This window comes from Corvus hawaiiensis, chromosome Z (assembly GCF_020740725.1).
Source record: "Corvus hawaiiensis isolate bCorHaw1 chromosome Z, bCorHaw1.pri.cur, whole genome shotgun sequence".
Classification (NCBI taxonomy): domain Eukaryota; kingdom Metazoa; phylum Chordata; class Aves; order Passeriformes; family Corvidae; genus Corvus; species Corvus hawaiiensis.
Window position 1 is genome coordinate 38,135,635 of NC_063255.1, and position 16,917 is coordinate 38,152,551.

The 16,917-nt window shown below is 44.2% G+C and overlaps 2 protein-coding genes across 3 annotated transcripts in view; both read left to right on the forward strand.

The window, feature by feature from the left end:
* Nucleotides 1–326: 326 nt before the first annotated feature.
* Nucleotides 327–7,876, forward strand: ZNF367 (zinc finger protein 367). The gene is made up of 5 exons (XM_048292667.1): nt 327–1,186; nt 2,172–2,322; nt 4,033–4,152; nt 4,519–4,657; nt 5,246–7,876. The coding sequence occupies exons 1-5, from the start codon at nt 827–829 to the stop codon at nt 5,484–5,486; spliced, it is 1,011 nt and encodes a 336-aa protein (XP_048148624.1). The 5' UTR covers nt 327–826; the 3' UTR covers nt 5,487–7,876.
* Nucleotides 7,877–8,315: 439 nt separating this feature from the next.
* SLC35D2 (solute carrier family 35 member D2) overlaps nt 8,316–16,917 on the forward strand; it is a 48,146-nt gene continuing 39,544 nt past the window's right edge. The window contains exons 1-4 of one of the 2 annotated variants that reach the window (XM_048291521.1): nt 8,316–8,592; nt 11,319–11,352; nt 12,878–12,964; nt 16,140–16,207. In XM_048291521.1, coding sequence (XP_048147478.1) covers nt 8,450–8,592; nt 11,319–11,352; nt 12,878–12,964; nt 16,140–16,207 — 332 coding nt within the window. In that variant the 5' untranslated portion in view covers nt 8,316–8,449. The remainder of the gene's footprint in view (nt 8,593–11,318; nt 11,353–12,877; nt 12,965–16,139; nt 16,208–16,917) is intronic. The other variant, XM_048291520.1, reaches the window with a different exon arrangement.

Below are 16,917 nucleotides of genomic sequence, written 5' to 3' on the forward strand. Positions count from 1 at the left end.
CCCCCCCCCCCCCCCAGGGAAGCGAAGCCACGACCCCTGTCCCACCGCCAGGCGGCCCCTTTAACCCGCCGGGCGCGCCAACTCCGCTGCGCTGCCACGGGATTGGCCCGCGCAGCCCGCCCACAGCCACAGCGCGCCAAACCTGCCCGGGCGCGCCACCCTGCCTCCTCCCGCCCCCGCTGCGGCGGCCCAATCAGCGCCTCTCCCGGCGCCGTGCGCCCGACGGCTGCCCAATAGGATGGCAGCAGCCGCACGGCCTCGCCCTCGGGCCCCGCCCCTAGAGGCGCGGCCGCCGACTTTCCCGCCCAGCGGTTGGCCGGCGGGAACAGACTCCCCGTGACACTCGCGCCGGGCCGGATGATTGGCTGCGCTCGGGCGCGAAACGTAGCGCGGGAAAACCTGGGGCTCGGCCCGGGCGGCGAGCGCGGAGGTACCGCGGCGGCGGCGGCGGCTCCTGCTCGGGTATCGCCGGGACCGGGGCTACTAGCGGGGCCGGCTTCGCTTCGGAAAGGTGCGGGGACTCTGTGACTGCTTCGCTCCAACTGCTGCCATGGCGGGGGGCCGCCGCTGACTTGGCGGATCAGCTCGGGGTGGCCGCGGAGGCGGAGGGCAAGGCACCGAGACCACAGGGAGCCGCCGTCCTCAGTGATGAGCGGCTGAGGCGGGCCCGGACGGCGACAGGTGGCGACGGCCGCGGGACATCCGTGCAGCTGCACGGTCCATCCCGCGACACGGGCGCGGACACCGGGGCCGTGCCGCCGCGGAGCGCCCTCCTTTTTCTCTCTCTCTCCGCACTCCCTTCGCCGCTCTCCGCGAGGGGTCGGCGATGGCGGAGCGGCTCCAGCCGGGCCCCCCCCCGGTGATTTTTTGCCAGGACTCCCCGAAGCGCGTCCTGGTCTCCGTTATCAAAATCACCCCGATCAAACCCTCCTCGGGGGGGGGCGGGGGCGAGGAGCCGATGCCCGTCCCGCCCGTCCCCACCAGCCCCGGCTTCAGCGACTTCATGGTCTACCCGTGGCGCTGGGGCGAGAACGCGCACAACGTGACCCTCAGCCCCGGCGGCGGCGACAGCACCGCCGGCCCCTCAGCCCTCCCACCGCCCCGCGGGGGAGCGGGCAGAGTCCCCGCCGGGGACGAGGAGCAGGCGGGGAGCCCGGGGAGCGGCGGCCGGCACCGGCACCTGAAGGTGAGTGCGCGGCGGGCGGGGGCGGGCGGCCGCGCGCTTCCAGGGTGACTCCGCGGCGCGCGCCCCTCCCGCGCTTCCGCCCGGGCATTTAAAGTGAAGTCATTTCCGGCAGCGGCGCGCGCGCCCCGAGGAAAGGCAGGGGACGGAGCAGCTGCCCGTCCTCCCCCCCTTTTAAAAGTAAAAAAAAAACCCTTAAAAAAGCATCCTCGCCATCAGAAAAGCCCCCTTGTTATCTCTCTCCTCGCATTTGGAGTGCTTTGTCCCGTTGCGGGCTCCTCGGTACAAGGGACATGGAGCTCCTGGAGTGGGTCCAGTGTAGGACAACAAAGATGGTTAAGGGACTGGAGCACTTCTCTTATGAGGAAGGGCTGAGGGAGCTGGACCTGTTCAGCCTCGAGAAAAGACGACGGAGAGGGGACCTTATTAATGTATATAAATACCTAACAAGGCTGCCAAGAGGATGGAGCCAGGCTCTGGTTGGTTGTGAAAAGCTACAGAAAAAAAGGCGGCAGTCAGAAACTGATGCACGGGAAGTTCCACCTCAATATGAGGAGGAATTTCTTTACCTCGTTGGTGACTGAGCACTGGCACAGGTTGCCCAGAAAGGTTTTGGAGTCTCCCTCACTGGAGATACTCGAGAACTGCCTGGACACAATCCTGTGCCATGTGCTCTAGAATGACTCTGCTTAAGCAGGGAGTTTGGAGCAGATGACCCTCTGTGGTCCCTTCCAACCTGACCCATTCTGTGATCCTGTTGTCAGTTTTCCCGTGTTCCTGAGCACGCCTGTCGTCTCTCCTCCTGTACCGGCCACAGCACAGCCTTTAGGAGTGAGTTAGAAATGGGCTGGGCACAGTCTGGTGTGGCTCTGTGCTGTCACAACACCATCCTTGGTCGTGCTGTCGCTCTACGGGATGCTGTGCCCATTGGCCAAACTGCAGGGGGGAGGAAGTGCCTGAGTTTAGTTCCCTCGTTATTTACACCCAGGATGGAATAAGACGTGGCCGTCCAAGAGCAGACACCGTCCGAGACCTGATCAGTGAAGGAGAGCACTCTTCCAGCAGGATACGCTGCAATATTTGCAACAGGGTTTTTCCACGAGAGAAGTCACTGCAAGCCCATAAACGAACTCACACCGGTAAGTAAAAGGAAGGTGTGAATAGCTGGGGTGAGCCACTTAGGAAGCACCTGGGAAGGAATTAACCGCCCCCCCCCCCCCCCAAACAAGCATAAAGGAACCCCAAAGAACTTGACCTGTTATGATTTTATTGTAACTGCTAAATTAATCATACTTTGCTCCCAGTGCTTGTTAGTCAATCAAAGTCTTTGTAACCATGTTTGTCGTGGGGAAGTGTAGCAGCGATTTGGGCTATAATAGTATAGGCAAATTGTGTAAACATTTTATCTATTGATGTCACGGGCTTACTTCATAAGAGAGAGAACTAGTCTTGAGCTTGGTGCTTTGTACTTGAGCTTGGAAGCACTTTTTATCCTGATTGCCTCTTTTTTGTGATTTGTTTCCTCGTTGCTGATGTATTTTTCACATTACAATTGAAGTTTTGCTGTAAGAGGTTACAGTAACTTAAGAAGTGGCTGGCAACTTCAGAACTGTGACATCCTAAGAAGTGTGCTTAAATATTGAGAGAAGAGTTCACATGCTTAAAATCACCACCCAGTTGTTTCTTCCCCATCACCTACAATTCATTTGCTAGGGTGGAGGTGGTCATCCTAATTTACTGAACTGTATTGAGAAAGAAAGTTGCAGTTAAGTTAAAATATATGATGAACTCACTCAATACTCAGCTGAGCTTGAACTGAAGATGTTGTTTGGGGTTTCTTTAAACCGAGCAAATCCATTTTTTTCTTCAACAGCTCTCCATATTTGCAGTAAAATATGAACAAATGTAGCTCACAATACAGACACAACCACCAGCACTGCCCCAAAACCAGCCAAACAAAATCCCACAAAAGCCTTGGCTCTCACCATCTCCTTCTGACTCAAGTCACTATGACTAATCTAGATAATGATATTAAACAGCAGTTTCCTCACGTTTTTTGGTCAAAAGATGTTACTTCACTTGGTCGTACAGTGTGTTGAACTTGTAAGAGCTACTTAACTGAGTAGAGCTTACCCTGGTGTCATTCCTCTGAATTAGTGACCAGACTCACCCTCATTTTGTTGCCTTCCTGAGGCTGGTGGCATGGCATGCCTTTGTGTAGCGTGTTCAGTCAGATCTGCATGAGGAAGGAGACACCTGCTCTCTTTGTTCTTCTGGTTGCTTTTTGCATGGAGAAATCGTCCTTGATGACTGTCCTAAGAAAAGTTAAACCTGGTATAAGTTTTCTTGTGCAGCCTCCATCATTGTAACTTTTCTCAAATGTGAGATATTTCTCCTAATGAGATATTTCTACAACCTCATAGAAATGTTGACCTCAGATATTTTACGCTAATTCAGGCTATGGTAAGGATAAAATTTATTGCAACTTGATATTACAAGTTGTGGTTACAACTTGAATTACATTACTTGTCCATTTACTTCATATATTTCTTGCTCTACAGGTGCACAGTTTCACAAGACAAAGCTTATGTAGTGCTATCTAAGAGTCTTAAATCAGAAAATATGACAAGGAAAAATACAGTTTCTTTTTCTCCTCTTTGGAGATAAGTATATTGTCCAGTGGCATAGAGCATGCATTTCAAGGTACACCAGGACTTTTTAAGTAGGTGTAAGTTTCCGAGTGGGTAAAATGAGAGCTTGCTTATGCAAGTTTCAAGCCAGGGACCACCACTGGATCCTATGGCACTTCTGATTATCTTTCACAAATCTCTTCTGTTACTATTTTTAAGGTGAAAGGCCTTATTTATGTGACTACCCAGATTGTGGGAAAGCCTTTGTACAGAGTGGGCAGCTCAAAACTCACCAGCGACTCCACACAGGAGAGAAACCTTTTGTCTGCTCAGAGAATGGTGAGTTATCAGAGAACAATTTGCTGCTTTCTGGAGTCAGACTAATACTGGAAATGTATGTCCTTAACCAAAGAAAGCTTCGGAGTCTAATTTTGGTGGAACTTTTAGGGCAGGGAAGAGCCATGCAGAATCTGCCTACTTCTTCTGCAAGTATGTATCTAAGTATTGCATACATTCTCTGTCAGTGGACACTAATGCATAAAATGATGGGGCATGTTATGAACTGCAACTAGATCACTCAGTTTTCAATGAAACTTAGGGGTTTTGTGAATGGGAAGGTTGGATTCCATCCCACAGATGTTACACTTTCTTTGGTTGCCTGCTTTCTGTAACACATTTTTCATTGTCACTTCGTGTTTTTTTAAGGCTGTTTAAGCAGGTTCACACATGCAAACCGTCATTGTCCCAAACATCCATACGCCCGACTGAAGAGGGAGGAGCTCACGGACAGGCTGAGTAAGAAGCAGACGGCTGACAATAAAGCTGTGGCTGAGTGGCTAGCAAAGTAAGTTCCCTCATGGTGTCACTTCTCTCAAAATACTTAAAAGGGTGGTCTGACACAGCATTTATTCTTCAGGATAGTAAAACCCCAAGAAACCAAAACTAGATGTTCTTCCAGTACACATCAGCACAGCTTTGCATATCCTTGAAGAATTATGAACTCCTCGTCAAGACACAGTTCCTCATGAAATCTTTTTCTTACTGTTTTGCTTTGTTTTGTTTTGTGTTTGCTCTCTGCTTAAATACTTCTCTTTGCTTGATCAACACCTGCTAATACTTTATTAGCTAGTGCTACAGTTTTGCTGAATTTGCATTTTTATGAGGGGCTGTGTATGCCATGGGAGAAATGCCTGCTGAGAACACCATGGAGACACAAAATCTGTCACAGATGTTCACTTGGGCACTTTACACTTAAAATACTGAATAAAGGAGGTTTCTGACAGCTTAAATACTACTATATCAGGGCTGAAAGATAAAGCCAAATGCAGTACCCAGCTGGATGCAAGCTAGTGCTAGGGAGGTTTTTGCGCATTTTGAATTGTTGGTGTGCGAGTCAGTATTTTACAAGTATTCCCCACATTTGATGTTATAGATACTGGGAGACTAGAGAGCAGCGTGCCCCTGCTTTGAAGACCAAAGCAATCCAGAAAACGGATCAGGAACAGCAGGACCCAATGGAGTATCTTCAGTCTGATGAGGAGGATGATGAAGAGAAAAACAGCGCTCATTCAGCTGCCCGCCACCGCCGCCTCCAGGAGCAGCGTGAACGCATGCATGGTGCACTGGCACTCATTGAGCTGGCAAACTTAGCTGTGGCACCCCTGCGACAGTAGATAGGAGGAGCAGTCTCTGCCCATAAAAAATGTACTTTCTGGTATTACTTAACCAGTTAGATCCCAAGCATAAGCTAAGCACCTTATTTGCTTATAATAGGCTGCTATTCTGTAGAATTTATGAAGAATGTTGTTGCCCCATAACATGGGGTGAGAGAATTGCACTTTTGATAAGGTAGAAGACAGATGTAAAATTTCTAAGTATTTTGTAAATATGGGACTGCGTAAGGCAGGGTTGACAAATTTATGTGTCGTGGGAAGCTAGATTTTGCAAGGTTAACTCATTTATTTGAAGCAGATTTCACAGGAAACACTTTCTGAGCAAAGTGTTCACGATTAGCAGGATGGTACATGTGGCCAAAGAAGGCTGACAAAAAAGTATTTATCTGACTATTTAAGCAAAGTGATGGGTCTGGGGATATTGTTAAACAGCAATGAAACCATGTTTTTCTAATGTCGGTATATCTTTACCTAGCATCTCCAAGGTGAAGGGCAAAGGTTAGTTATCTCAACTTGTACAGGGAAAGAAAATGCTTCATGCAGGGAATATCTTCACTGTGACTGCTCAAGGTATGAGGCTTGACTTTGCTGCTTCATGTTTTTTTGATTTGATTTCAGCAGAATCTCTTGGTAGCACTTGTTACTCCTAACATGTGTAGTTGGGAAGTTTTGCACATTGTTTTATCTGAAAATGATTAGTCTTGCAAAGTCTAGAAAAAGGTAAACAATTGGTAATATTTTTTCAGGTGTTTTTGGACCCTGTAGTGATTTGGCACTTGATTTTGTTAACAAAGGGGTTATTTACAGGGTGGTATGAATTTGTAGTAAACTATGCTAGGTCTTCTATTAGCAAACACTAAGTTTTAAAGTATTGCTTTTATATAATGATTAGCAAATAGAAGCCTCCATACTTACCGTGCATAAAGCCACCTTACTGCTTTACTCCAGGATAACATGCCGATTTTTTGTTCACTAACCATAGCACAGCTATAAATTAAACACTGCAGAAAAGTATTCACTATACAATTAGAAAATAGGCTTCCAAAGGTAGTTACAAGTGTGTTAACAGTGTGATTTTATATATTTCCCAAATAAATGAAGTTACAGAACGCTGCCTAGTATTCAGATGCTGATATAAAATGTTTAACAGGGTATCTTGTCACTTTGTGAATGTTGTATACTTTCAGTAGCATTGCCTCATGGTGATCTTTTTCCATATTTTGCTTTGAAGGCAGCCAGAGATTCCTAATATGCTAACAAAACTTTGTTTTCAGATTGGACTTTTTGTGTGTGGTTTTGTTGTTGGTTTTGTTGTTGGTGGTTGTTGTTGTTAAGCTACTGCTTAAGGGGATATTAATAATGTGTATTTACTGACCTGCTTGCTTTAACTTCTTCCTCTCATTGGAAGTCAGGAAATTCAGATGAGAAGGGAAGCCTCTTTCCCTCTCACTTAAACTGAAAAGGAGGAAAATGTTTTATTGATCAGTTGATATAGGCTGACCAGATGCCTACAGCTGTTCCAGAAAAGTAGCATGGTTTTACATCAGAAACTGCAGCTGTTGAAGTATGTTCTCTGATAACCTGTTGTGGTTGAAAATCTCATTAACCCAGTTTGTTTAAATCTTGTGTTGATGCACTTAACTAAAAAGTAATTGAATAATTAAAAAAAAAAGTCTCTTTCATTGAATGTAAATAATTTTGCACCAGTGATACGGTTTAACTTCTGCTTCAGCTTCTGAAAAAAACAGGAAACACTAGTCATACTAGGCTTCTTAGCCTATGTAAAACTGGTAATTCATTCAGGTATGTAGGTATTGGGTTTCTAAAAAAAATTACATGCTTTTGACTGTTCATCTGGTTTCATGTGAATAGTCTGATCCCAAAATGAGCCCTGAACATAACATCTGTTGTAATTCTCAATCATAACTCAGAATTGCTCCTGAGTAGTATTTCACAGGGTAGGAGACTCTGTAATTACCAACCTCTTGCAGACTGGAATCTTACTTCGTTAGGATTGGTTGTGAGTTTTTTGGCAGGTTTCTTTGTTGTTTGGTTTGAGTTTTTTTAAATTTTTTTTCAGTCAGCCAGAATATTTCCTCAGGTCTTTTAAGTATGACAAGTACACTGGATTGTACTTTGCCATAGACAAAATTCAGACAGCTGAAGCAGTTTTGGATCATGACAAGTTTTGGGTAAAATACCAAGTGAAAAAAGCAAAGACGGGATGTGGAAGACTGCTTTTTGTTTTATTAAGTGATTACATACAAGAAATTGTTCAGTGCTTTGAAAGATTTAAGTTGTAGTTTGGCATGAGTTAAAAGCAGAAGAGTTGATGTGCTGTCATTCTAATAGATGCTTTGAATAAAACTTGATTTAATTTTCAGGTTTAATGTGTGCCGTTTGGTAATTATTAAATACTCAGCCTCTTCCTTGTTTCTGACAACCCGACTTGTTGAAGAGAAGGTTGAAGGTGTTTATTTTCCCTGTCCCTTGAAATCTGACACAAGTTAAACCACCCGAGGCAAATTCCATAGAGAGTTTTTTACAGTTTGAGGAACTTGCAGACGTCTCCCTTCCGCGGGCGAGCACCAGAGGCCTTGCTTTGCCACCGGACTGGTTTAACACCACGGCAGGGTGGTGCCGGGTGCTGGCGGGGACCGGGCAGGAGCTCGGGAGCTGCTGCCGCGGCGGCCCGGCCCGCTGGGCTCTCCGCGCGGTGCCCGCCCCGCCGCCGGGCCGCGCAGGCCGCGCTCACAGGGCGCCCCGGCCCTGGCGGCGGCAGCGCCCCCCGCAGGCGAGGCGAGGCGCCGCTCCAGACCCGCCCGCGGGGCCGCCGCGCCCGGGATCTGGTGCCGCCGCCGCCGCTCGGGGACGGGCCGGCGAGGAGGAGGAGGAGCGGCGGCCCCACGGCCGTCCTGGTGCCGCCCGCGGTACGGCCCTGCTCACCGCCGCTCTTCGCCGCCATGAGCGCCGGGCAGGCCGCGGGGGAGGAGGCGGACGCTGCCGCCGCGTCCCCGGCACTGCCCAGGGTACTCTCGGCGCTCTTCTACGGGACGTGCTCCTTCCTCATCGTGCTGGTCAACAAGGCGCTCCTCAGCGCCTACAGGTGAGCGCCGGCGGCAGAGCGGGCGGCGGGGCAGGCCCGGTCCCCCCGCCCGCGGGTGGTGGGACAGCGGTGCCAGGCGGTGCCAGGCTGCCCCCTGCCCGGCGGGGAAGCGTTCCCGCTCCTGCTCCCCTTCCCGCTGTCGTCACCCACGGCACCCGTGCAGCTCAAATCCCGGGCAGCCCGCTGGTGGGTAATGTGCTGGAAGCCGGGCCGGTGTCTCCAGTATTTACACAGTATGTGCCCAGTGTGTACCAATTCTCCAGCACCACCCGACGGCAGGCAGAGTTCCGACAACGCCGGTCTTTTCTCGGGGGCTTTTCGCTATTCCCAGGGGATCACACTACCTCAGGCACCCGTGAGAGAAACAGCGTATTCCCTAACTGTTCCTGCCGAACAGTGTCTTCCTTCCAGCACCTTTCTTTTCTGAGGTAGCCAGAAATGAAAAGTGAACCTCGTAAGATGGCTTAATCATAAAAACACTGAAAGAGTCCATCTCTGACTTGATGGTGCCAGTACCCATATGGAATCATTAGCATCCTCTTACCATTGTGTAAAGCAACTGCATTAACTGCAGACCTCTTACGCTTTGCGTTTTACTCTTAGTCTTGCAGCTGTGGGAATTAGAGGAACTTGAGCATTCACCTCCAATTCATACTCTTCCAGTCTAAATTTGTACTTGTTGGACTTCGATGATCCTTGTGGGTGGGTCCCTTCTGACTCAGGATATTCTGTGATTCTGTGATTGTCCTGTGACTGCCATTTTTCTCACCATTGATATGTTTTACTTAAAATCTTTGCTCTGTTTTTGCTGTGGTTTAGCTCATCTTGAATCAAAATAAGAAAAAGAAAAAAACAAAATGAAAAAGTTTAAAAGCCAAACTTGCTGTCATTTTCTAACATTCAGTGCTATTTGAATGTGTAGAAGCTGTATTTAATATGTCTCATAAATTACACATGGTGCAAGTCGAGATTTTGGTTTATAGTAGGTTTTATCCTACAAACTGCAGCTCCCTGCAAGTCCCTGGCATACATCTAGCACATCTGTGTGAGATAATCAAGGACAGTATGTCCATCGATAAGCCTAAGTTTTGTATGAAGACCTTACAGCATTGCTGGAAATATTTAGGCCTCTACAAATCACAAACGTCTGGAGAAACCTGTGTAATACAGGTGGGTGAAATCTCCATCTTTATATGGAGTAGCTGTAAGTACTAAACAAGACAGTTTAGGTGTCACATGATTATAAATGGAAGTCCTGTTATTTCTTATGCCTTTCCTGCCCCTGGTACCTCTGTTTCCCTGAATCTCTTTTGCTATGGGTTGCTCCTAACTCTATGTTAGGACTGTAATGCTCTTATGGCCTTCCTGCTGTGATTCAGTGTGTTTGTTTCTTTCGCCAATGCTTTGTTCCCATCCCAGCTGTGTTCATTTGAGATGTACGTTTCTCACCACACCAAGTAGGAGTACAACAGTTTCTGCAAATGTCATGAACTTCAACAAGGCCAAGTATGAGGTCCTGCACCTGGATTGAGCCAATCCCAGGCACAAATATAGTCTGAAGGGAGAATGGGGAGAAAGACCTGGGGGTGTTTGTGGACAAAAAGCTGAATATGAACCAGCACTGTGTGCTTGCAGATCAGAAAGCCAACCACCCGGGTTGCATTAGAAGAAATGTGGCCAGCAGGTCAAGGGAGGGGATTCTGCCCCTCTGCTCTGGTGAGATCCCACCTGGAAAACTGCATCCAGGTCTTGGGCCCTCCAAAACAAAGAAGACATGGACCTATTGGAACTAGTCCAGAGGAGGCCACTAAGCTGATCACAGGACTGCAGCACCTCTCCTGTGAAGACAGGCTGAGAGAGACAAGGTTGTTCAGCCTGGAGAATATTACAGGAAGACCTTTTTGTGGCCTTCCAGTACCTAAAGTGAAGAGCCTGAGGAGGACTTTTCACAAGGCCATGTAGTGATGGGACAAAGGGAAATGGCCTTAAGCTGAGAGAGGACAGGTCTAGATTGATATTAGGAAGAAATTCTTTACTGTGGGAGTGGTAAGGCACCAGAGTAAGTTGTCCAGACAGACTGTGGACTCCCTGTCCCTGGAGATGCTCAAAACCAGTCTGGATAGGGCTTTGAGCAACCTGGAGTAGTGGAAGGTGTTCCTGCACATGGTAGGGGGTTTGGAACTAGATGATCTTTAAAGGTCCCTTCCAACCTAAACTATTCTATGATTCTATCTACGCTTTCACCTAAAGCTAACTGAAGGGTTATGGTAGGAATGTAGCTGGTTTAGTAGACAATAGACATTTCTACAAAATTTACCTAAGAATTGGATTTTCAGAAAAACATATTGCTAGTATGTTTGGACTACAGAGGTAAGCTTCCAAGTTAGAGCAAGTGCAAGAGGTTTAAGTTACTATCCCATCTCAGGATGCATGAAGTATATGTGAGGCTACATAAGAAATGATGCATTAAGAGTTCTCTAAGTGTGTTACCTTCACTTACAAACAACTAGCAGTTCAGAACTGATCAACTGTGCATGGGCTGTATTATTTGGGCTGCAGAAATAAAATACTACTACTACAATTGGTGTAGTCCTGAGCTCTTCCAAAGCACAGGCCAGTCATCCTCGTGTTTAATTGTTGACTTTGGTATTAAACTTTAACTTTTTTATTTTTCCTAATTTTTTTTTCCCATTCCTCAGTACTAAATATTTGTTCATGCTTTTCAGCTTTCCATCACCAATGTTTCTTGGAATTGGACAGGTATGTTCACAAGTAAAGCATAATAAAAGTATTCATTATTTTGTAAATTAAACTAATGATAATAGAGGTACATTTTAGGGAGCAAAATCAGTTATAGTGAACTGCTTGCTTTCTGGATTAGATACACTATAAGGATCTATAATTTGTTTCATTGAAAACAGGCAACTTTGAGTTTGAGTCAGAATTATTGCCTGGAGAGTCACGTAAAAGACTGGAATGCTATTTATTTCTCCTTGTAAAGTTCAGTAATTAAGAGATCTGGCCTTCAAAACTGTCCAGCTTTGTTCTAGCAAGTGCATGCATTCTATGAGGGTCCTTGAGCACTTGTGGCCTATATGCAGAGACACTGCCCCTGTTTGTAGCCAAACCGTGTATTTCCTCATAAATCTCTCCTCATTTCCCAGCAGTATTCCAGTAGGACCAGTGCAAAATTTTGATTCTTTGTTGCTTTATTTGCCCGAGGGTAAGTTGCAGTATTGCAGCAGAAATGTTTTTTATTATTTTTGTTGTTAGGAGGCAAATGCTTGTGGACTGGGTCCATAAAGAGGAATGCGTCACTGCAGAGGGATCACTGATAAAGATTGAGCCTTGAAGCAGATGTTATTTAGGCAAATACATTTTACAGAGAATTTGCTTTCTGCCAAGGTTGCACACCAGGGGGTAGTGAGGAAGAATTGAAAGCAGGGTACCACAAGTCTGGTGTCTCTGCTGTTGGGTGCTAGAGAGAGTTCTACACATCCGTACAGCTCATGGAACCACAGATCATGTTTCAGTGAAAGACTAGAAAATGTGGCAATAATTCACGTGATTTTGCACCTTTTTTCTTTGCAGAACCTAAGATTTAATTGCATTTCTATTTTTTTTTGTTGACTGATCCTTCTGAGATTTTGCTGATCACTTTATGAAGTACATATGATATAGTATAATTTAGTCTGCAGAACATGACTCCACCTCATTCTATAGATAGTCAATTACTGTATTTTTGTATTAGGAAAATTTGACCCTTTTTTTGACTCCCTGGGGACAGCATTAACATCTGTGATGTATGATTGCTCAGGTATTCTCCTTAATTCTGTATGCATCTTTACTGTTTCTTCCTCATGTTGTCAACAGACTGATCAATGTCCAACTTCCATCTTGCATTACCAAAAAAATGCTTTAGGAGTGATTCTGCAGACTAAACAAAAACTCTCTGAGTAAAAATTTCACAGTTTTTCTGGGATTGTGTCCTATTTTATTTTCTCAGCTCCTTCTCAGCATGCATTGTTTCACAGACTGCCACTAGTTTTCTTCAGGATAGTAAGGTATTAGTGTGTATTTTACTTTTAAATAAATAGCTGGCAAAATTGACAAGAGTAAAATTATTTCAATTTGTTAATCACATTCTGTGCTGTTCTTTTAGAGAAATACATAAAACCTAGCATTTGTCAAATTCATATAAAGATTTTTTCTTTGAAGCAGTTTTTTCATTCATACATTACAATTTTGCTCTTACATGACTTCTCGTTTTTTTCTTTTTGTTTAGATGGCAGCCACTATACTTATCTTGTATGTGTCAAAACTAAATAAGATTGTTCACTTTCCTGATTTTGACAAAAGTATACCTGTGAAGGTAAGGATTACATATGTCCTGGTATTAACAGGAAAGAGTTACTTCTTATAGTACCATTCTTTCTTATGGAGGCAAGAAAAATATTTACATTTCTTTTCCAAATCAGATTATTTGTATCATTGTTTCATTTAAAATTGGATTTGATAATTTTAATTTCTCTCCAGTGTTCTAGTGTGTTTGGGCTGTAGAGATAAACTCTTTGCAGAGAAATCTGGTGCCATTTTGTTATGCAGCACATGGGAAGGGTGCTTTACATTCATACAGCTGGATGAACTCTTTCATGTTCCTGAAGTGTTTTTTCTGGATATAGCTCTCTCTGGGATCAATGGGAGCTATGTTTGTGAAAGACTTTGGAACACGCATGAAGGGAGAAAGGCTGCTTAGAAATATGAATGAAGCATGTAATAAAATAATAGAAAAATAATATGATAGATGAGAAACTGAAACAATGGTTGACTCCCTGTATAAGATTTACGTTCCATAGGGGCTAAAATAATGCCCACTTGAAAATGCTGTAGGTAGTGACTAGCTGCATCATACAGACCTTAAATGTGTCTGGTCTAAAGAGGCAGGACAGAGCAAATGTGAGAGGGTCTCCTCTTACCTCAGTTTGTGAACTAGGATGTGAAATGACTACAGCAATGATCCTTGAAGATTTTTGCATCTATACAATGTTGCTGGAGTGTGTCTTTGATGCATTAGCCTGTGTGTTTATGTCTTGTTGCAGGGTATTGGTCATGTTTGCTCCAGGACACACAGTTCCCAGCCCTGCTGCAGGGCTCAGATATTATAGCTTTTCAGGCCAGCGTCCTTACTGCAGAATCATGTCTTACTATCAGTGTGAGGTTTACAATGGATGTCTCAGAGACGTACTTATTCTTAATGCATGTTGAAATCATTGGCATTTCTACATGTACAAGTCTTGGAGGAAAATCTGTGGTATCATTCATAAAATGGACAATCCTTCTTTATTCCAGAATAAGAAAGGTTTCCCAGTGGGTAGCTTTGAGTTCGACTTATAAACAACTTATTGAGACCTTGAGAAGTTTCCTCCCTCCATCCTCCCCAGTCCAACTGCTGTTGTCTTCACTTTAACTTAAGTACAAAGTCATTAAAAAAATACAGCACCCTTTTTCTTTATCCTAATAATATCTGTTGTTTGGGAGACTTCACTGGATAGGCTGGGAGCAGTCATCATTTTAGCACCCAGGACTTGCATATTGCTTGTAGTGCTGAGTTTAACTAGTCACAGTGAATCAGCTGGATTACTCATTGTTGATTTCCCTACTTTTTAAGGAACCCTTAGGTCAACGCCTTATACTTTTGTCAACTTTTGCTTTGACACTAAGATAATCATTACTTTTCACTCCTGAACTGGTTTATGTCTTCAGTGCTTTCAGCTAGAGTTTTAAAGTAGTGAAATGCTTATTTTAGTGATGAAGCTTTGAAGTTCCTGACCCTTTTTAAGTAAATGATTCACTGATCTCTGCTGTTGTGCTGGATGTTGTAATTTTGTCCTTACAATGGAACAAATCTCAGAGGAAAGGTAATGTAATTCCTGCTGTTTTCAGTCTATAGATTAAATGAACCAAAATGTTCTAAATAAAAACCTGTAGATGAGACAGTGCATTACAAAATTTTTGCAAACTTATGTTGACAGGCTGAATATTTATTGTTACTTATACTCCTGCTTTCTTTCTTTCTAAATTTGGCCAAACCGGTACAAATTTAGTGGCGACCAACTGCGTGGCTCGAAGGAAAGTGAAAAAACCTGTAGTAATTACAATTTGGTTTGAATTTACTTATTCTGTGTTGGGGTAAAGTAGTCACCATGCTGGTTGAGTTCATAATGTCTCTCTGGCTCAATGTACTCATGTCTTTCTGGTCCTTAGGCTTCATTGAGGTACTGGTGTTTTTTTGGTCCCTAAGGTTGTTTGCCTATCCACAGCTTGCTCCAATCTTGTCCCTGATATGTAAATTTTACAGAGAAGGGAGACAAATCAGGATTTCTATCGTGCTGTGCTCGGTGATAATGATTTATAAGAAGTAAACAGTAATGAGTATTTTGGACCAAACCACTACAAGTCCTGTTTACTTTTACTGTGACTTTCACTTAAAAGTTAACTTCAGTTGACTATCAGTTAGCTTTCATTTCACCTTTCTTCTCTCTTGCTGTAAAAAAAGGCAGAATTTTTAACATAGATAAAACACCCCATTCCTCTGTATGCTTTTCCAGCAGACAAAGTTTTAAGAATGCATAGCCTTCGACAAACACAAACCTGAAGTGTCCCTGTGTAGGAACAAGAGCAACTATTACACATTCGGATAGAGGTTCTGTTATGTCTTCTGCCATTTCAGCCCCTCTTGACTGATAGTGAGTGGGACCAAACGTACACACTGCCTTTGTCCCCATTGATTACTTCGGTTGGTTTAAATCTTCTACAAATTCCAACCTTACCCATTCTGTGATACTGTAATTTTTTCTGTCAGAAGAAAATTAATGGCTTTGAATTGCAGCTGATTATTGTAGGGATCCATGGCTTCTCATACATTTTCTTAAGGCTCTGAAGTTCTGTTATTGTTTCTCTGTATTGTGTTATGGACCATATGTTTCTGTGCAAGCCAGTCTCTTTTATAGAAGTAAAGTTTAATTTACTCATAAATACTTACCTTTCCTTTCTAGTATCTCACATAATTTTTTTTGTTAGATCTAAAATGTTGCAATTTCCGGCTATACGAATATATGTAGAGTACGTAGAAAAGCACAGCATACAGTTTATTAATTTTTTTATTCCATCTCTTCACTTGCTTATTTAGCTACTGTTACTAATATTACTTTTATACCTAAAATTAAATGTTAAAATGGGTATTAATATGAGGATTATAGTAACTATAATAAAACTGATTAACATTTACTCTAAATGGATTCTAAATCTCATTAGTGGTAGATTGCAACTCTTTTAATTACATCAGGGAAGTTGTGGTCATGACCAGTCACATAAATGGGAGCTGCATATGAGTTAGCAGCATAGTTACATTATTTTCCTCTTTAAAAAAACCCTCTTTCTTGCTAAAAGTACATCTGATATTACACGTACCAAATTCTGTCAAGTAAAGTTTCTCAAAAGTACTTCTAAACATAATAATCTGAGTTGTGCTTTTAATTTTATCACAGTTGTTTCCTCTGCCTCTGATTTATGTTGGAAACCACTTAAGTGGATTATCAAGTACCAGCAAACTCAGGTACAGTAAATAGAAGTTATAAGTAGACTGTTTGGATTTTACCCTTTTCTCTTGTGGGGTAAAGAAGAAACACTACAGAAGGTCATTGTCTAGAGTCTTAAATTCATGTGGTGTCTGTCTGCCTGTCTATCTAAACCCCTGGTACTGTTATGAAATTTTTACCTAAACATTTGATCTCTTTACAAGTTGTCTGCTTCCTTTAAGGAGAGCTTAGCCAGGGCTGTACTGACATAAAATCACTATACTCCTATGTGGCCATGAAAGTGCTTTCACTTGTGCTTCATGCCTAAGCGTCCAGCTTTTCCTGGGTGTCCTAACCAGAGAGTTGGAAAACTGTAAGATGTTTCTGAAGGAAGAAGTACAAGGAAAATATTTGTACCACAATGTCATGGCAGGTACTTAGGAATCACCAAGAGATGAAAAAACTGCTGTGTAGTGGGGTGGTGGTGGTGGCTGAGCCCTGCTGAGCACCAAAAGCAGGTTGTCAGGGAGCACTGCTGAACAGTGCCTTGACTCCCATGTGCCTGTAAGCGTAGATCCATAAGAGTTGTTTCCATGCCAGTGCTAAAAAGGTGTAAGTAATGTAGGCGTGCTGTAATAGAATGAATGACTTATTTTCTGTGAAAGAGGAGCACAGAAGCGTGATGGCTGCACCAGCACTGGAGGATACAGCCCTACTGTTGTGGTGGCTTTTTTGTCATTGCAGGTTC